The sequence below is a fragment of the Lathamus discolor genome, chromosome 7, assembly GCF_037157495.1.
Source record: "Lathamus discolor isolate bLatDis1 chromosome 7, bLatDis1.hap1, whole genome shotgun sequence".
In the NCBI taxonomy this organism is placed as follows: domain Eukaryota; kingdom Metazoa; phylum Chordata; class Aves; order Psittaciformes; family Psittacidae; genus Lathamus; species Lathamus discolor.
Window position 1 is genome coordinate 5,195,899 of NC_088890.1, and position 16,775 is coordinate 5,212,673.

The window sequence follows — 16,775 nt, forward strand, 5'->3', positions numbered from 1 at the left end:
TGCTTGGCTCCTGCTTGGTCTCCTAGCTGGAGATGCTAAACTGCCTCCTCCTCTCCCTTGCACTTAGGGAGAGGGGGGTATGCCTGTTTTCCCCCTTTGTAATAACAGAGTTCCTAGAGAACCCAAAAAGGGAGTCAGTACGTTTTGGCCAAGCCCTCTGCGGCTGTGCTGGGAAGGGAAGGGGGTGAGAAGGCCTGCATGTCACCTCTTATCTTTTGGCAGCCGTGTTGGAGTGGCGGGGTGAGCAGAGGATGTGGTTAGCACGAGCACCTCGCTGAAAAAGCACATGAGTTTCTCGGGTGTTCATGATATGCCATCATGCAGGGATGATCCCCCCCTTCAGTAGATGTGACTTAGCACTGAGAGCTTGCCCCCCTGCTCACCAGCATCTCTGCAGGGTTTACTGCTGGCCTGCACTACCTTCGGGTGCATGACCCCCTCTCTCCTCAGCCAGCAGCCACTGCCAAAGGGCTGGAGCCTTGGTCTGAGGGCAGCTGGGAAAGGTTGCCGGGGCTGAGCCCCTTTTTGGATGGGGTGTCTGAGCCCATGCACTCACACACCGAAACAGGCTTTGCACAGCGCTGCTGCTGCTGCAGGAGCCACGACAGCAGGCAGGAAACCGTCCCTGTTCAGCCACGCAGCCTGGACTCGGGCTGCTCGGCTGCGGCTGTGCCCGTGGCCAGGCGGAGCACAGGGGCTCTCCGGGAGTGCTTTGGCTGCTTCTCACCGGCTGCCAGCGGTTCCCAAACCCCTGCCCCGCTGAGAAGCTGCGTCCCGGAGCGAGGCTTGCCCCGGTCCTGCTGGAGAGAGCGGGGCCGCTGGAGCTGGGCCCCCCCTTCCCCGGCAGCGGCTCCGGGAGCGTCATCCCCGCCTCCAGCCCGCCCTGCCGGGTGCGCCGGGGCCGGGGGCGCCCGTCGGGACCCCGGGGCGCTGCGGGGCTCCCCCATCGCTCCCCGCTCCTGCCTCAGTTTCCCCCGCGGTGCCCGGACGGGGCGGCCCCTCCGGTCCCCGCCCCGGCCCCTTCCCCGGCTGCCGGCCCCCGCCCCGCCGCCGCCGCTCAGCGCCCGCGGCCGCCGGGCCATGGAGCTCATCGAGCTGCGGGAGCTGCAGCCGGAGCCGCGCCCGGGCCGGGGCCGCCTGGAGCGGACCAACGCGTTGCGCATCAGCCCGGCCCGGCGGCCCGGCCCCGGGGCGCACCCCGACCCTCGGCTGACGGCGGCACCGGGCGCCGGGCACCGCTTCGAGCCGCGGCGCCGCGGGCTCCACACCTGGTGCGACCTCTGCGGGGACTTCGTCTGGGGCGGCGGCAGGAAGAGCCTCCAGTGCCGCCGTGAGTACCGCGCTGCGCCCCGGGCCTCCCGCAGCCCCGCCGGGCACCTCCGGCCGGCACAGGGCATTCCCCACCCGGCGCCCCCACCGCCGGGAATCCTGGCGGGGAGCGCCCACTGGGCATGGGTACCCTGGCACCAGGCACCCACAACAGGCACTGAGCACCCTGGAACCGGGCAGCCCCTCTAGGTACCACGCGTCCCAGTACTGGGCACCTGCTCCAGGCACTGAGCATCCCAGCACTGACTGTCTTGGTACTGATTACGTCCCGCAGGCCCCGGGCATCCTGCTACTGGCACCCCCGCTGAGTACTGGGCGTGCCTGTACTGGGAGGCACTGTACAGAGGCACTGGGCCTCGGGACACCAGGTACCTCCACCAGGCACTGCACATCTCAGTACTATGTACATGCACCAGGCAGCGGGCAGCCCCAAACCAAATATCCCCACCAGACACCACACGTCCCAGTACTGGGCACCCATACCCGGCACCAGGCAGCCTGGTACCAGGCACTGGGCATCCCAGTACTGGGCGCTGAGCATCCCAGCCATCAGGCACCCACAATAGCAGCCCAAGCAGGGAGCACAGGCGCTCTGGTGCCTGCACAGCACCATGTCCCATGTGGGTGCTGTTCCTTGGGCTTCTGGCACCACACTGCATGGGCAGGCAGCTGGCACCAGGCACCAGTACTGACACAGACCCCAGCCCTTGTCCCACCAGGCACCAGTACCCTCCCAGGCACAGTTGGTGACCCTGACACCCAGGGCCATGGTGGTGATACTGGTCCTGTCCCTGTCTCCAGACTGCAGCTTCACCTGCCACTACCGGTGCCGGGCCCTGGTGCGGTTGGACTGCAGCGGCCCCCCGGGTGCTGGCGACGAGGACGATGGCAACGAGCAGGCGCTGGAGAAGGACACCAACGTGGTAGGACCTGGCCCGGGTCTGGGAGGGAGGGAGGGAAGTGGCCAACCTGGGGGCTGCCCGGGCTGGGGGTGAGGCCATGGCATCTCCTGCCGGCAGTGCTGTGCCACGCTGTGCCCATGGTGTGCCGGGCTATGCTGTGTTGGGCTGTGCCGGGCTACGCGAGGCTTTGATGTGCCATGCTGGGCTGTGCCGTGCCATGCTGGCTGGGCAGTGTCGTGCCGTGCCATGCCAGGAGCCGCCCTGCTGGACGGTGTCAGCCGTGCCGGTCCCTGCCGTGCCGGTCCCTGCCGTGCCGAGCCCACGCTCCGCTGTCCCGCCCCGTGCCCCCGATGCCCCGGCACGGCTCTGCCTGCAGCGGCGGCTCCGGGCGCGGGTGAAATCACCGCCGGAAGCGGGGCCGCGCCGCGCCGCCCCCGGCCCGCGTCACCCCCACGGCCCGGGCGGGGCGGTGCCGGGGCCGCGCTGAGCCGGGAGCGGGACAGGACCGCGACAGCGACCGGGCGGAGCCGGGCCGGGGCGAGGACCGGGACCGCGCTGAACCGAGCCGGGACGGGGACAGGCACCGCGATAGCGACCGGGCAGACCCGAGCCGAGATAGGGACCGGGACCGAGCTGAGTCGAGCCGGGACAAGAACCGGCACCGAGCCGAGCCGAACCGGGATAGGGACCGGGGCCGTGCTGAGCCGTGCTGGGACAAGGACTGGGCTGAGCCAAGCCGGGAGCACGCTGAGCCGAGCCAGAATAGGGACCGGGAGCGAGCTGAGCCGAGCCCGGCCAGGGACCGGGAGCAGGCTGAGCCGAGCCGGGACAGGAACCGGGGCCGGGCTGAGCCGAGCCGGGAGCGGACAGAGCCGGGCCCCAGCCCGGGGACCGGCCGGGCTGGCGCGGGGCCGGGTGTGCCCGTGCACCCGCGGGCTCGGCGGGGCCGTGGGGCGGCCGGGCCGGGCCGTGGCCGCTGCCGTGGCCGGGGCCGGGTCCGGGTCCGGGTCCGGATCGGGGTCGCGGGGCGGCGGGTCCGGGAGCAGCTGCGGGGCGGCGGCGGCGGGGCTGGCGCTGCGGCGGGGCGGCGCGGGGGGCACGGGGGGCAGCACTGCCAGCAGCGGCTACTGCAGCCAGGAGGACTCCGACTCCGAGCCCGAGCTCTTCTACACCGCCCGCACCTCCCTCGGCCGCCGCCCGCGCCGCCGCCAGGTCGGTCCCGGTCCGCCGGCGTGACGTAACGGGGGGATGCGGTGACGTCAGCCGGGGGGGGACGCAAACCCCCACCGGGGGTGGGTGCTGGGGGGCAGGAGAGGGGGGCAGTGGTTATCCGGCCGTGAGGGCAATATGGGGTGCAGGCAGTGCTGTCCTGGGGGCTGAGCACGGCCCTGCTCTGGGGCTGTCTGTGGGGGGTAGATGCAGCGCTGTGGGGCGAGGGAGGCACGGGGGGGTGAGTGGGGCTGTGCTGTCTGGCACGGCGGCCCCATGGCGCCCGCGGCTGGATTCTCCCCGAGGGAGTGAAGAACAGTGGCTGGGGGTGCCAGCATTAGCCCCTCGTGGGGACCACAGCCGGGTCCGGCAGTAGCCGCATGCCCTCGGGTGGCCGCTGGTGCCAGGAGCCCTGGGTGCTCCTCGGCCCCATGTAAATACTCGTTAGTGGGTGCCGGCGGTGGGACGCTGAGCCGGGATTCCCCTGTGTGGGGCCGGTGCTTTGAAGTGGGGTGCCGGCAGCATGGGCGAATCCCGGGGTGCCTGCCCTGGTGCCGGGCTGGCGGCTGGCAGCGCTCTACCCTGGGGACGCCTCTGTGATCTGGGGTGCCGGGAGGGGTGTCCTTACAGGGGGTTCACCCATCCCTGCAGCCCAGGGACGAGGGCCTGGGGGTGGCTGGTGCCGGTCTGGAGCCACGGTGAGCTCATCAGCCGGGCTGATGCAACCCCGTGCAACCGCCTCTGTGTGTGTGTGTGTGAGCCCGTGTTCGGGGCGGGCTGGGGGTCCAGCTCAGCCCGGCTGCTGTCGTGTAGGATGAGCCCAGCGAGTGGGAGAAGGCAGAGTTGGACCAGGCGCAGGTGGAGCAGCGGATCAAGGAGTACAACAGCCAGATCAACAGCAACCTCTTCATGAGCCTGGTATGGGGCTGGCATGGAGCTGAGGGGCAATCCCAGTGTCCTGCCCTGGCCCTGCTCACCCCCCCCACCGGTGTCTCCCAGAACAAGGATGGCTCCTACACCGGCTTCATCAAGGTGCAGCTGAAGCTGGTGCGCCCCGTCTCAGTGCCAGCCACCAAGCGGGTCCCCACGCTGCAGACGGGGCGCTCGGGGCCGCACAGCCAGGGGGTGAAGCGCCGCACATCCTTCTACCTGCCCAAGGGCACCGTGAAGCACCTGCACATCCTCTCGCACACGCGTGCCAGCGAGGTCATCGACGCTCTCCTCCGCAAGTTCACCGTTGTCGACAACCCCCGCAAGTTCGCCCTCTTCGAGAGGTCCGAGAAGGATGAGCAAGGTACCAGGGGTGGCCCTGTCCCCATAGCTGCGGCCCCGAGCTGGCAGTTTCCCCTCAGTGGTGGTAGCCTCATGGTGGTGATGTCCCCCGGTCGTGGCGTACCCCATGGGCGGCAGTGTCCCCGTTATGATGGTATCCCCCTTGGCAGTCCTAAGTGGCTGTAGGGGTGTCCTCTCATGGCAGCACTATCCCCTGTGGCAGTTTATGTCCCCGTGGTGATGTCTGCATGGCGGCAGCATCCCTGTAGCAGTGGTATCCCCCTTTGGTGGCAATGTCCCTGTTATGCCTATGTCCCTTGTGGCAGCAATGTGTCCCCCACCATGCTGGCGATGTGTGCATAGTGGCAGCATCTTCATTTGTAGCAGCATCCCTATACTGGCAGTGATGTCCCTATAGTGGCAGTGTCCCCATGGTGGTGATGTCCCTGTGGCAGTGTCCCCCCCGTGACACATGGCTGCCATTGCAGTGTACCTACGGAAGCTGGCTGACGAGGAGCAGCCCCTGCGGCTGCGGCTGCTGGCTGGCCCCAGCGAGAAGGTGCTGAGCTTCGTCCTGAAGGAGAATGAGACCGGGGAGGTGAACGTGAGTGTGGGGATGGGGGAAGGGACTGGTGGTATGTGGCCATGGGGGGACCGGGGGACGTAGCCTTGGGGGGACACGGCCATGGGGGGACATGCCACATCCCCGTTGCGGCAGCAGCCCATGTGCCCGCAGTGGGACGCCTTCACGCTACCAGAGCTGCACAACTTCCTGCGCATCCTGCAGCGGGAGGAGGAGGAGCATGTGCGCCGGCTGCGGCACCGCTACGCCCGCTGCCGACAGAAGATGCAGGAGGCTCTGGCCACGTACACACCAGGGTGACCGCGCCATCTGCACTGGTGGTCAGGCAGCACACTGGGACCCTCGCCCGCCGGCGGGTGGGGGCACCGGGAGGGGGGGTGGAGTGGGGCACCCCGTGAGCCACCGTCGCAGCCCCCATGGGGCTGGCCCAGGGAGTGGGTGTCCCCAGGGGAGGAGGTGTCCCCGGGATAAAACGGGTGTCCCCGGGGGGAAGCAGGGCGTCGAGCACCAATAAAAGCATCGTGGTGACGAGGCCTGGCCTGCGGCTTGTCTTTGGGGCGGGGGGCCCGGTACGGGGAAGGGACACGAGGGCCCCCCCGATGCCACCGGGCCCTGGGTGCCCGCACGTGGTATCGACCGTGCCTGGGCTCGAACCCGCGCCTCCCATGTTCCCGCCGGCGCCAAGCGGGGAGGTGGGCACGCCCCTCGCCGTTCTCACGTGACGCAGCCAGCTCCGCCCCTCCCGGGTCACGTGACGGGGGTGTCGCGGGCGCCGGAAGTGTCGCAGCGGCGCACGCAGGGAGGCGCTCGGTCGGTGCCGCCGGGCCGCTCCCGCCGCCGCCGCCGCCGCCGCTGCCATGGGCACCAGCGGCTCTAAGTCGCGGGGACTGTGGCCCTTCGCGTCCCCGGCGGCGGGCGGCGGCGGCGCTGAGGGGGCGGGCGGGCAGCAGGCCCTGGCCCGGGCGCGGGCCGCGCGCGCCGCCACCCCGTTCGTCTTCACACGCCGCGGGTGAGAGGCCGGGGCGGCGGTTGCCATGGCAGCGGGGGGGGAGGCCGGGGGGGGCTCCGCTGCGGGGCCCACCCGAGCACTGCGGGAGGGCAGCCCCGGGCGGCGGGGGCGCTGCGGCCCTCGCAGGGCTGGTGGTGCCGGCCCGGCCCAGCTCGGGCACGGGACGCCGGGAGCCGCCGGCAGGCTCTTACCTGCCCGCCTCCCGTCTCCTCTCGGCAGCTCCATGTACTACGATGAGGATGGGGATCTGGCTCACGAGTTCTACGAGGAGACAATCGTTACCAAGAACGGGAGGAAGCGCGCCAAGCTGAAGAGGATCCACAAGAACCTGATACCTCAGGTAGAGTGTGGGGAAAGGAAGTGCCGAAGTGCCACGGCGACAGCTGGCGTTCCAGCTTTGCGGGGGCCTCTGAACACTGGTCTTGTTCTTCAGGGCATCTTCTTGCTGGGGAAGGCAAAGGCTTTCGGCTCCACCGAGCTTCTCCCTCAGAGCCCTGACTCCTGTGTGTCCTGGCTCGCACTTGCGCCACTTAGTGAGGCTGTAGCAGGAGAGGGAGAGCTGGTGATGCCCTCCAGCCCCGCTTCCCAGAGAGAAGCAGAGCCCCAGCACTTTGTAGCTGCCTGGCTGCGGAAGGCAGCTCAGCTGGGTGCGTGTTGTGGGGTGCAGAGTGCCAGGCAGCCCTGCATGGCTGTGACGTCCAATTGCCTGCCACCTTCCTTGAGGTGTGGGAGCTGTGCTTGCTCAGCCAGGTGTCAGGTCTCTGTGGAGGGCCAGGCCCTGGCTTCAGGAGCATCAGCCGAAGCCCATCACCTGCTGACATGAGTGTGCACGTTCCTCTGGCTGCTTGGTAGTGGGACAGATGTTGACAGCTGTGTGTTCTGCACCTCAGTGCAAAAGTCTCCTCTTGAAACAAGGAACTGGGATGAAGCTGGGCAGGGTCTGGGGCACAAACTGAGGGTCTCAGTGCAGGAGAAGGATAGCCTGCAAGTAGGGAAGCTTCTGGGGGCGTAAGTGGAGAGAGTCCTTGCAGGAATCTTTCCTAAGTAACCAGAAAGGTACAGGTCTAGTGAGTGCCTGGGCAAGCCATTGGTGTGCTCTGAGGGGTGGATAGCCTCGCAATGGGATGGGACCCCTCTAAGCACTGCACAGGCAGTTATGGGGGCTAAGGGGCTTCCAGGCTGCTGTTCTCGCAGAGACAGGCCTGGGCTGTGGGACTGACTCCTCATCAATGTGGGTTGAAACTCACCCTGCTGGAAAGCTCGGCTGAGCCGCAAAGAGCAGGGACCAGCACTCGCTAACAGCCCTCTGCTAGCCCAGGCTTTTCTCTGGCCCTGCGGATGCAGGCCCAGCCATGAGCCCTGCTCCCCACTCCACCCCCAGCATCCCACCTGCCAGCGGGTCCTCCCGGTGCAGTAACAGGAGAAGGCTTGGACGGAGCATGGGAAAGGCGCCTGTAGCTGGTGTGGAGGGAGCGTGCATTCAGCAGCCTCCCCTTTGGATAGAAAGCTGCTTTTCTTGTGTGCCAGCTGCCCTGGCTGCTTTCTCTCAGAGAGCTCTTTTCATTCGTTTAAATCCTGTGAATGAAAGGTGCCGGATGAAAAGCCCAGACGGGCAATATCTGCCAGTCACGCACCAGCTGCTGCACGGGCAGTGCCTGGCAGAGCAGCTCCGTCCTTTCTCGCCCTGCTGAGCTCTGGAGCCGCCATGTGTGGCAGCCAGCCCTGCCGCCCTCGCCTCTCCAGGGACGACTTTGGAGGGCAAAGTGCTTTGGCTTTGCATGCCGCTGCTGAGGCGTACCTGGTGTCACGGTGCTTTGTGGACTGCTGTTCCTCGAGGGCGCAGTGCCCTCTCTCGCACAGGATGACTTGCAGGGCAGGGCTCAGGGCTGTTGTTCCAGTGTTCTCTTGCGCTCACCACTCTGACTCTTCTTTCAGGGCATAGTGAAACTAGAGCACCCTCGCATTCACGTGGATTTCCCGGTGATCATCTGCGAGGTGTGAGTTGCCAGACGTTGCTGCCCCACTGCCCCCAGCCTCACCAGGCAAGGCTGCCTTCTGTTCCCACCCAAGGAGGACTCTGGGCGTGCGGCAGGGACCTCTGCTCTCCCCTCGCCCGGAGGTGAGGCGGGACGGAGCAGGCTGGGCTGGCTTGGCTGGCGATCCGTTCCTCGCAGGAGATGGGTGACCTTGTGCAACGACCGCTTAAAAACATCCTCGCTTGAGTCAGACGACTAAAAAATACCTTTTGTAGCCTCTAGCCGACGTTTGATGGGTAACTGGAACTGCAAACGAGCTGCTGTGTTTGAGCTGTTAAAGGGAGAGCGAGCCTGCACTTCTCACCAGAGAAAATCCCCTGCTTCTCAGGTATGTGGCCCAGGGAGAGCCAGGGCAAAGGAACGTGCTGCCTGGGCCCCCAAGCTCCCTCGGGCCTGCTGGATAGTTGGCCAGTGTTGCCACTTGTCGCTTGACATGGGTAGTATGTGATGCTCTTCTGGATGGGTCCATTGATGAAGGATACATGGGGCAGGCCAAGGAGGGACTGGTCTTGAAGCACATCTGGCTGGCTGCTGCGCTCCTCTTGGGAAGGGAACGGGGATCAGATGCCACTACCTTGGACCTCGGTCTCTTTTCCCTCTGTGTTTCCCTGCTTATGCCTGCTCCAGGAAGGCTGGCTTTGCTGCTGCCTGCGGTCACTCTGCCTGCAGGAGATCTTTGTGGTCCATCGCTGCTGCTGGCGGCAGCAGGGTCCCCAGCTCTGCAGTGGATTTGACTCTCCTGTTAGCAAACCAGCTCCCACTGAGCACCGTCCTTCACCTGCTGCAGGGCCGGGCTGCTGGGCAAGGCATCTCCTCATAACATCCTCACTCCCCGCTACCGTCGTGGACAATCCTCCTGGTGGGGTGGGCCTTGACATGGCCAAGCAGGAAGGAAATCCTCTCTTCCTTCCCCATTCCCTGAAAACAATCCATTGGTGTGCCGGTCCTGGCTTGGAAATCTCCCTGGCAATGTTAACTATGGTTCCTCCCGCATCCCAGCTGGCGGTAGGAGGAGAAACACGATGCACTTTACAGGGAGGCTTTCTGCTCTGTCTCGGAAGGTACTGCTCTTTTCTCCTCTTTCCTCATGCTTGAGAAGGTTGAGGTTGTCTTGGCAGCACTGAAAGGACCTCTCATCCCTACGCGCGAGCCCTGAGGAAGGCCTGGCCAGTCCTCGCCAGTGCTAGCACCCCCTGCCTGTCTGCTCTGCAACCCTGGACCGGGTGGGTGGAGGAGGACTGGTGGTGGGCACAGCTTTAAGCAGGGCCAGAGCCTGCTCCCCACAGCAGCCAGCTCGGCTTTCCTCCTCTTTCGTTCCAGAACTTATTTACTTTCTAAGCACTTCAGATGTTTGCTACCTCGATTTTTAATTTAAGCCGCTGGCACTTGGCTGCCAGCCCTGTCAGCGTCTGCGTTGGATGTATCCAACCCCGCGCCCGCCCAGAGCTGCCTGGGCACGGGGCCACATTCCGAGCTTCGGGGAGATAACAGTGGTGTGGCTGTTGCCGTCTTCCTGTCACCACCTCTTCCCTCCACGTCCCCCACCCACTGTTCCCATCGACAGGAGCGAGCACGGAGGGTGAAGTGGATGTTCTGGCTGCCACCCATCAGGGAAGCAGGAGGGCAGGGCTCCGGCAGGGAGCTTGTCTACACTGTGATGCTGGGTGCTTCTTCCGACATCTTTTGTTCTACTGCTTGCTTGAAAGAGTCTTGTCTTAAAACAGTCCCCACTGAAGTGTTTCTTACTCACACCACCTGCTCTCGAGTTTCTCCTGGGCCGGATCTCCTTGGGAAAGCTGTGCCTCCAGCTCCACAGGAGAGCAGGAGCTGCTGTCACCAGGAAGAGGAGAGGAAAGTCATGGCCAGGCTGCCCTGCTGCTGGTCGAAGGGCACGGGAAGCTGCACCGAACCCTCCTCCGTACGGGGAAAGGCAGAGGAGGAATGGGGAGGGGGCTGGTGCCATTTGCCTGCCCCAGTGGGGAGCCCCTCTCCTGGCTACCACCCAAAAATCTGTTGGCAAGGCAGAGCCTGAACCCCGGGGGGCAGAAGAGACTGAGACCAGCTTAGCAAGCATGCTTTTGTCCTCACTGACAGGCTGTCCACCCTTCCCCCAGGGCATCAAACATGCTTCCCCTAAAACACACATCTTCTCCCACCCTCCCATGCTGCTGATCGGCAGCGAATCTCTACAGGCTGCCAACAAGCTGCGTCCTGCCCCATTTCTTCCCAGGCTGGTCGCTGAGCAGCCAGCCCCCAGGCCTCCCCTCCTGCAGCAGCAGGGCCTTGGGAGCACATGGAGGGGTCTTAAAAATGTGAAGGTCGCTGTAAATAATAGTATCTGTGTCCACTGTGGTGTTGGAGCAAGCAAAAAAAGAGACAAAAAAAAAAAAACAACAAAGGAAAGTTTTCCTTTTGGTTCTCCTGGTTTTTTTTACTATTTCCGTGCGACGTTGTGCTGTCCCGTGTGGATGTGTATCTGAACCGTACTCACTGACACTAGGCTCCTCGCTCCTCTAGCGCGTGGGTAGGACCCGAGGGGTTGGGGAACGTACACTATTTATGGTCCTTCCTCCCAGTGCATCTGTCCACTTTTGTTAAATTTCAATAAAATTATTTGTAGAGCCCACAAGTCCAAGAGCTGTCTCACTGGGGAGCGGGGCAGAGGATGGGGATGCTGAAGAGCTGAGGGGAGCTGGGCTTTGCTCTGTGCTGCTGGCACATCCAGCCTGCTGTTTTTCCAGGTTGAGGAGGTTTGTGCTTGTGTGGCTGAACTGGTGGTGAAGGGGATCCTCTTTGGCACATGGTGCTTGCAGGAGTTGGTGGCTTTGTCAGGCTGTGACTCTGCTTGTAGCTGCTTTAAATGCACAACGAAAAGGTGTGTATATAAATATCTAATGTTCCTGTTTGGGTCCCTCTGCCTTCCCATGTGGGGAAGGAGGTCTGGAAGGACCCGGGGTGGGGGGCAGCAGGGGGAGACCAGGGCAGCCCAACCTCAAGCCGGCCTCTCCCCATCCCTTTGCGTGAGCCCGGTGGGGGGCAGGATCCGCCCGTCCGCTCCTTCCTCACCGTTCCTGCCAAATCCCTGCCTCGTTAATCACTGGGGCCTGACGACTTTCTCAACCCGGCATGACCCAGCGCCGGGCTGCCGCCCGTTCCCAACCATTGCCGGCTGTCCATGGGTGAGCGTGATCTCACTGTGCCCCGCATCCTGTCCCCTCCAGCCCTGCAAATGTTTTCCTGCGGCCACCGGCACCTCTCATCATTTCCTCCGCACAAGCCGGCTCGGAAATGAGCCGCTGACGAAAGCTGTAATGAGTGAGCGGTGCGGCGTGTCCTGCCAGCGCTTCAGCGTGCGGGGGACGAGGCTCTGGGACCGTTGCCCATTGATCCATAGAGGCCCCAGCCCCAGGAGGGACACATCGTGGTGACCTCGAGGAGGACTGGGTGGCTGCACAGGGTGTTACAGGTTGCTGAGGTTAACCCAGGCGGTGGCTATGGCTCCCTGACCCCATGAGCACCTCTGTATCAAGTGGATCCCCATCCTGCTGTCTGCAGGGCAGCCCCCAGCCTGGGGCACATCCAGGTGCCAACCTCAGTTCCTGGCTCCGCAGCTGTTCTGTCCTCAAGCTGAACTCCTCACACCTTGCCCGGACCTGTTGGCACGAGCGGATGTGACTAACAGCCCTGTACTGGCACCCGTGAGGGATTCTCAACCACTCCGCTGCCTCGCCCCAGCCATTGCCCTCCCGCTGCCCCGTACCCCTTTCTCCTCTTCTGCCCTGCTGGGAACAGCTTCAAATCAATCTCACATTTACTGGGGTGAGATGGGAAAGGGGAGGCTGCATCTGTCCAGTTGCTCCCTCCCAAAATCCAAGGTCTTCCCTGTGGGAAGGCAGGAGGGAAACCAGGGCAGGTAGCAACCAGTCCTCCCAAGGAGCCCCGCAGTGAGAAGCTGCGTTGTGTTGAGGACTTGCAGCCCTCGCAGCAGTGGAAAGCTGTGACCCCTTCCAGCCACCCCGCTGCTGGCGGGGCTTTACCTTCAGCACATGAGGCCGCGGAGGATGGAAAATTTTAGGCATTTCTGGGAGCCTGTTTACTGCCCGCAGGGGAAGGGCAGTGCCCGCAGGCGCTGGGGTTTCTTGGCTGCCCACAATCTCTCCCGATGGTTTTGGCAACCAATGCCTGGCCCATGGACGACCTTCCCTGCCCCTCTCCCACCCAGTGCCTGGCAGTGCCTGCAGGCTGGGCCAAGCCATTGGGTGCAGCCTGGGTTCAGTCTGGATGCTGTGCACAACGCTGGTGGTACCATCACCCTCTCAGTGGGAGCTTCGCAGTCAAAGCTGACACCCATGCGGGTCCCACTAACAGGAGCCATCTGTGGGTGCCCGCGGCCCTGGGCTCGGCACCAGCGGCACCGGTGGCCAGCACCGAACAATGCCGGGCTCAGCGCTCCCACCCGGTCCCTGGGGAGCAGGCGGGCGGCTGGGGAGCGCTTCCGCAGATTCAGCCCCGCTTCCTTCCCCCGCCGGCCCCGGCACACCCTCAGCTCCAGCCCCGGCGCTTCCTCCGTGGGGGCACCCTGATGGCCCCTGGCACGGCAGGGCCAGAGCAGCAGGGGATGGGCAGGACGTGGGCACTGCCACATGGCCGGGCCCTGAGCACTGCCTGTCCTGCTGCCCACCCGGGGGCCCCCGCCGCAGCCTCAGCGGTGCCCCGGGAAGGAAACCCTCCCCTTCCCAGCCCTGCTGCCCCTTGTCCCCCTGGGCAGGAAACCTGCGGGGCTGCTGCTGAGTCAGTACCGGCTGCCCTGGCCCCGCACAGGACTTCCTGCCCAGCGCAGCACCGCCCAGGGACACCGCTGCTCCCGGACACTACTACCGTGGGGACACCACCGTGGTGGGGACAGCGCTGCCCTGGGGTTGCCACTGCTCTGGGGTCACCGCTGCTCTGGTGACATGAGCTGGGGACACCAGCCTAGGGCCACCACCGTTTTGGGGTCACTGTGGTTCCAGGGTCACCACCGATCCGCGGACACCAGCCTGGGGTCACCGCCGTTTTGGAGTGACCATGATCCTGGGGTCACCAGCACCCTGGGTCCCATCCGCCTTCCTGCCCCCCCCCATTTCGGGGTGCCCCCGCCCTGCGGTCCCCACCGTGCTATCCCCCCCCTCCCCAAGCCGTCGAGTCCCGCAGCCCGTTGCGCCTCCCCCGCGCCCCGCGGCGCCCCCTGCCGGCACCCCAGCCACCCCGCCCCCTTCCGCCGCGTGGGGGGCGGGGCCTCCCGGGCCGTACCAACCGCGGCGGGACAGGGGGGCGGCCGCGCCTTGCCCGGAGCCTCGGCCCCACGGAGGTGGGTGCGCGCGCGTGTGGGTCCGCCGCCGGCCCGCACCCGCGGGACCCTGCGGTGGTCGGCGCCGCCAGCCCGTCCCGCTGCGCGCCCGGGGCGGGGCCGGTCGTGGCGGGAGGCGGCGCCCCCACGGGTGGTGCGCGCCGGGGAGGTTTAAAAGCGGCGGCGGGGGGCGGCGACGCCGGTTGAGCCCGTGGCTGGGGATGGCGTGAGCCGGGGGCAGCGGGCGCGGAGCGAGGCGGGCGGCGAGCGGGGCCGCGCCCGCGCTTTGTGTGCCGGCCGCGGACAAAGGGAGCGCCGCGCCGGCACCGGGAGCGGGCGGGGCCGCGATCCCGGGGAGCCGAACCCGCGGGGGCTCTGCCCGCGCTCCCCCGGTGCCCTCCTGCCCCGGGCGGGGGGCGTGGGGAGGGGGCTCGGGGCAGGGTCTGCTTGGGGGGGGGGGGGGGTGCGGACAGAGCCGCCCCCCGCCTGACCCCCGGCTCCCTGCTGCCCCGGCGCCCCTCGGGCAGGATGCGCGGGGTCTGCGCGGCGGCGCTGGCCGTCCCCTGGCTGGCCCTGCTGGCCCTGGCCCAGCAGCCCCTCGAGAATCCAGCGGCCGCCCCCCTGCTCACCCGCCGGCCCTTCCTGGTGGCCTGGAACGTGCCCACCCAGGACTGCAAGCCTCGCTTCCAGGTGTCCCTCGACTTCAGCCTCTTCGACCTGCAGGCCTCCCCCAATGAGGGCTTCGTGGGGCAGAACCTCACCATCTTCTACAAGGAGCGCCTGGGGCTCTACCCCTACTACAACAGCCAGCATGTGGCTGTCAACGGTGGGGTCCCCCAAAACAGCAGCCTGTCGGAGCACCTCGCACGCCTCCAGGAGGGCATCAGCAAGTACATCCGCTCGCCCGCCAAGGAGGGGCTGGCTGTCATCGACTGGGAGGAGTGGCGGCCCATCTGGGCTCGCAACTGGAAGCCCAAGGACATCTACCGGGAGGTGTCCAAGCAGCTGGTGTACCAGCGGCGGCTCAACTGGTCGCATGAGGAGGCCAACAAGCAGGCTGTGTTTGAGTTCGAGTCGGCCGCCCGGCAGTTCATGGTGAGCACCCTGCGTGTGGCCAAGAGCTTCCGACCCAAGCAGCTCTGGGGGTTCTACCTCTTCCCTGACTGCTACAACCATGACTACAGCAAGAACAAGGAGAGCTACACCGGGCAGTGCCCGGACGTGGAGAAGACACGCAATGACCAGCTGGCGTGGCTCTGGAGGGAGAGCATGGCCCTCTACCCCTCCATCTACCTCGACGTGCTCCTGGCCTCCACCCCCAACAGCCGCAAGTTCGTGCGGGCGCGGGTGATGGAGGCCATGCGGATCTCACAGCAGCACCATGATGGCTACTCCCTACCTGTCTTCGTCTACACCCGGCCCACCTACATCCGCAAGCTGGACGTGCTCAGCCAGGTAGGGCTGTGCCACTGGGATGTCACTGTCCCAAAACCTGGGTGCCTGGGCTCTGGGGTCAGCTGAGGTGGTGCCTCTGCCTGTGTGCCATCCGCTCCCCTGGAGCAGGGTGGCTCTGAAGTCTGGTGTCTGCCCTCATGGTGCTGCTGGCACACTGGCTTGGCTGTGTCCATGTGGGCTGGGGAGCAGTGCCCTTTGGCATGGGGCTAGGCCTGGGTAGCAGGAAGGGTGATCAGTCCTTCTGCCTTCCCTCCAAGGGGGGGTCACAGTGTGGGGACCCACAGCACAGCCCCGTTACGGGCCAGTTATTTGGCAGCAGGACTGGCACAAATAGTTGCCATCACCAAGCAAATGTATGGAAGGTGCTACAGGACTCCGGGGTCCCAGCAGGCAGGACCTTGGGGTACATGAACCCACAGATCCTGTGTCATGCTAGCTTAGCCACACAGGAGAAGGGTAGTGTTGAGAAGCCTTGTAGCCAAGGAGCTGGAACAGTCCCCTCTCCCTGTGGCCTGGAGAAGGGAAGGGTCTTGCCCCCCTGACCCTGCAGCAGGCTCTTTGGAGCACACTGTGCTGGGGGTATGGGTGCTGTGTTGGGGTCTGCAGGGACTAACTGGGCTCTGTCTCCACAGCTGGACCTGATCTCTACCATTGGAGAGAGCGCGGCGCTGGGTGCAGCCGGAGCCATTTTCTGGGGTGATGCAGACTACACCAAAAACCGGGTAGGTTTGGGTCAGTGTGCCCCATGGGAGGTAGATGATGAGGGAAGGGGAGGACGCCTGCCCCCAGAGTGGCTTGGGGCTGGGTTGTCTTCTCCATCTGGGATGCTTCTCTGCCTGAGGCACCTCAGCATTGCCCCCGATACCCCCCTTCCCCCAGGACTCGTGCCAGATCATCAAGAACTACCTGGAGAGTGACCTGGGCCGCTACATCGTAAATGTCACGACGGCGGCGCAGCTCTGCAGCACGGCGCTGTGCCAGGGCCGGGGCCGCTGCCTGCGCCAGGACAGCAACGCTGATGTCTTCCTCCACCTGAACTCCACCAGCTTCCAGCTGCGGCGACGGGATGGGGACAACCCCCAGCGCCCTCTCTTCTGGGCTGAGGGGCAGTTGTCCCCCGCTGACACCTTCTTCCTACGGACCCACTTCCGCTGCCACTGCTACCAGGGCTGGCAGGGCAGCAGCTGCCAGGTGCCTGCTGGCCCCCGCAGTGATGCCCCTGACTTCTTGGCACCACTGGGACTTGGGGTGCTGTTGCTGCTTGCAAGCTGGTGCTACCTCCTCTTGGACTGAGCTGCCCCCTCTGGCACCCCCTTTCTGTGGCGGTGTAGGGGACCTATTTAAGATAACCCTGCCTGGGAGGCAGCTTGTTATGCGGGGGGCTGCCCCTTCCGACGGGTAGAACATTGTAGTTGCCCTACCTCTGCCCTCCCTGCTGTGGGGCAGGTGCCCAGCATTGGGATGGAGGGCGGGGGAGCCTCTCCTGTTGTAAGGAGAGAGATGGGGGCCTGGAGCGGGTGCTGTGTGGTGCTAAGCCCCTGAGCGCTGCCCCACACCGAAGTGCTTTACCTCGAATAAAGCTGGGTGAGCGTCAGCGGGGTGTGGGCTGTGTGGGGGGGGCACAGCTCGCACCGCTCCGGGGCGGGCGCCG

The 16,775-nt window shown here is 65.6% G+C and overlaps 3 protein-coding genes across 7 annotated transcripts; all 3 read left to right on the plus strand.

Annotated features, from left to right (window-relative positions):
• Window positions 1-85: 85 nt before the first annotated feature.
• On the plus strand, window positions 86-5,677 carry RASSF1 (Ras association domain family member 1). 5 transcript variants are annotated; one of them, XM_065687643.1, is made up of 6 exons: window positions 86-1,330; window positions 2,131-2,252; window positions 4,254-4,358; window positions 4,440-4,734; window positions 5,201-5,316; window positions 5,449-5,677. In XM_065687643.1, exons 1-6 carry the CDS (start codon window positions 547-549, stop codon window positions 5,593-5,595), a joined length of 1,569 nt encoding a protein of 522 aa, XP_065543715.1. In that variant the 5' UTR covers window positions 86-546; the 3' UTR covers window positions 5,596-5,677. The 5 variants fall into 5 exon arrangements, with proteins under 5 accessions (XP_065543715.1, XP_065543713.1, XP_065543712.1 ...); XM_065687641.1 differs by having other exon boundaries at window positions 4,254-4,734; XM_065687642.1 differs by lacking the exons at window positions 86-1,330; window positions 2,131-2,252 and adding an exon at window positions 2,320-3,443.
• A 461-nt stretch (window positions 5,678-6,138) lies between these two features.
• Window positions 6,139-10,969, plus strand: TUSC2 (tumor suppressor 2, mitochondrial calcium regulator). The gene is made up of 3 exons (XM_065687648.1): window positions 6,139-6,304; window positions 6,524-6,644; window positions 8,240-10,969. Exons 1-3 carry the CDS (start codon window positions 6,153-6,155, stop codon window positions 8,303-8,305), a joined length of 339 nt encoding a protein of 112 aa, XP_065543720.1. The 5' UTR covers window positions 6,139-6,152; the 3' UTR covers window positions 8,306-10,969.
• Window positions 10,970-13,871: 2,902 nt separating this feature from the next.
• Window positions 13,872-16,718, plus strand: HYAL2 (hyaluronidase 2). Its single transcript, XM_065686961.1, is given in 4 exon segments — window positions 13,872-15,124; window positions 15,757-15,846; window positions 16,004-16,402; window positions 16,404-16,718. Coding segments are annotated over 4 exon segments (1,539 nt in total). The 5' UTR covers window positions 13,872-14,197; the 3' UTR covers window positions 16,527-16,718.
• The last annotated feature ends 57 nt before the right edge of the window (window positions 16,719-16,775 follow it).